General features: G+C 68.4%; 1 protein-coding gene across 1 annotated transcript in view; it reads left to right on the top strand.

The window, feature by feature from the left end:
- Positions 1-2: 2 nt before the first annotated feature.
- The window catches only part of TEPSIN (TEPSIN adaptor related protein complex 4 accessory protein), a gene marked incomplete at its 5' end in the record, with an annotated part of 4,176 nt that continues 2,349 nt past the window's right edge, over positions 3-1,829 (top strand). Inside the window, 7 exons of the mRNA XM_035902537.1 lie at positions 3-20; positions 160-253; positions 437-535; positions 637-704; positions 773-854; positions 1,311-1,500; positions 1,627-1,672. Of these exons, the coding sequence (XP_035758430.1) occupies positions 3-20; positions 160-253; positions 437-535; positions 637-704; positions 773-854; positions 1,311-1,500; positions 1,627-1,672 (597 nt within the window). The remainder of the gene's footprint in view (positions 21-159; positions 254-436; positions 536-636; positions 705-772; positions 855-1,310; positions 1,501-1,626; positions 1,673-1,829) is intronic.

Below are 1,829 nucleotides of genomic sequence, written 5' to 3'. Positions count from 1 at the left end.
CCTGCCACGTCAAGCTGAAGGTGGGTCGGGGGTGTCAGCGGGGGGCGGCTGCTGCGGGGCTCCCCGGGGCGATGGGCCGGAGCGAGGGCATTGCCGCAGGGCGAGGGGCCGGTGGGGCGGCCGTGACTTACCTTCTCAGCCCAAGCCCCGCGTCCGCAGGTGCTGAAGATCCTGCTGCACACGTGCACCCAGGGCTCCCCCCAGTTCGTCCTGCAGCTGAAGAGGAACGCCTGCTTCATCCGGGAGGCGGCAGGTAACGGGGCGGGGAGTGGGGCAGGAGAGCGGGGAGCGGCCCTGTGTGGTGCTGGGGAACCCAGCCTGGCTGTGGGGGAGAGCCCGGGGCTGCTCCAGAGGCCGAGCACTGTCTGGGGCCTGTGTTCTGCCTCATGCCTGGGAGCCGAGTGTCCCCCAGCCCTCCCGGCCTCCTGTCTTGCAGTGTTCACTGGGCCCCCAGACCCCCTCCACGGCAACAGCTTGAACCAGAAGGTCCGGGCGGCCGCACAGGTGAGTGCTGGCCCCGTTCCCCCTGTGCCAGGCGGGGGCTGCTCCAGAGGCCGAGCACTGTCTGGGGCCTGTGTTCTGCCTCATGCCTGGGAGCCGAGTGTCCCCCAGCCCTCCCGGCCTCCTGTCTTGCAGTGTTCACTGGGCCCCCAGACCCCCTCCACGGCAACAGCTTGAACCAGAAGGTCCGGGCGGCCGCACAGGTGAGTGCTGGCCCCGTTCCCCCTGTGCCAGGCGGAGTGCTGGGGTCCTCCCTGGAGCGGCAGGGCAGCTCTGCCTCCCAGACCCCTGTCGCAGGACCAGGCTGGGGCGCCCAGCTCTCTGCCCACCTGCCCTGCCACTGCCTCCTGCGGGTAAGTGCAGGCCCCTCGTGCCCCTGTCACCTCCCGTGGGCTGTGCCGGCAGCGCCAGGCCAGTCCCTTTGGCTGGAGCTGTGGGTGTGTGGAGGCCCTGCTGGCCAGGGGGGCTGCTGGGGGTGAGGGCAGAGTGCCGTGGGCCCTGGTGACGGGTGTCTGGCTGCTGCCCCTCCCCCACTGTGGGCCCTGGCTCTGCTTGCTGGGGGTGTTCTGCAGCTCTGGCTACAACAGGCTGCAGAATTCTGTGTCAGAGGGAAAAATGTGCCCGGGGAGCAGAGGGACGGGCTGCCCTTAGCTTCCCTCTGATGTGTTGTGCAAGTGCCTCTGCCCTGCACCCCAGCTCCTCCCGGCTGCCCCAGGCGCTCCCTTGTGTTTGCAAGGGGGAGGAACAGCAGTGGAGGGCGACCCTGAACACCCCGTGCTCCCTCTGAATGTGGCTTGTACCTCCTCTAGGCATGGGCTCCAGCCCCAGCCCCTACGGCTCCTTGCAAGGATTTGGCTTCAGCAGTGAGAAAAGCGGCTCTGGTAAGTCCTGGCTGTGCCCTCACCTGGTGCTGCCTCTCACCCCACATGGGTCCCCTGCTCGGTACCGCCCTGACTGCGTGCCGCGACACCCCAGCCCTGGGGGTCCTGCCTGGGCTTAGCCAGGCTCCCAGCGTTCAGAGACGTGTTAACCTGGTTGCCTTCTCTCTCGGCGGGTGCTTTCTGGGTGGCTCAGAGCAGAGCTGTGCTGCACCCTTTCCTTTGTGTGGCTCTTCCCTTTCCCAAGCCATCTGAGGGGTGCTGGGGCTGGTGGCACAGCCGCGGGGCGGGCGGTGGGGGGCTCCGCCGGGTCCTTCCCAGCTGGGAGGTGTGATGGGGACATGGGAGGTCGGCTTATGTTCCCTGGCCTGTCCCGGTAGCTCCCAGGGATTCCTCGCCCCCTTGTCCAGCCAGAAGCCACTCACAGCTCGGCTGTGCCCGGGGGCTGCG

The sequence above is a fragment of the Egretta garzetta genome, unplaced genomic scaffold (genome assembly GCF_000687185.1).
Source record: "Egretta garzetta isolate BGI_Z169 unplaced genomic scaffold, ASM68718v1 scaffold749, whole genome shotgun sequence".
Lineage (NCBI taxonomy): Eukaryota > Metazoa > Chordata > Aves > Pelecaniformes > Ardeidae > Egretta > Egretta garzetta.
The sequence above is the reverse complement of the archived record's forward strand: the minus strand, read 5'-3'. Positions and strand labels throughout refer to the sequence as shown.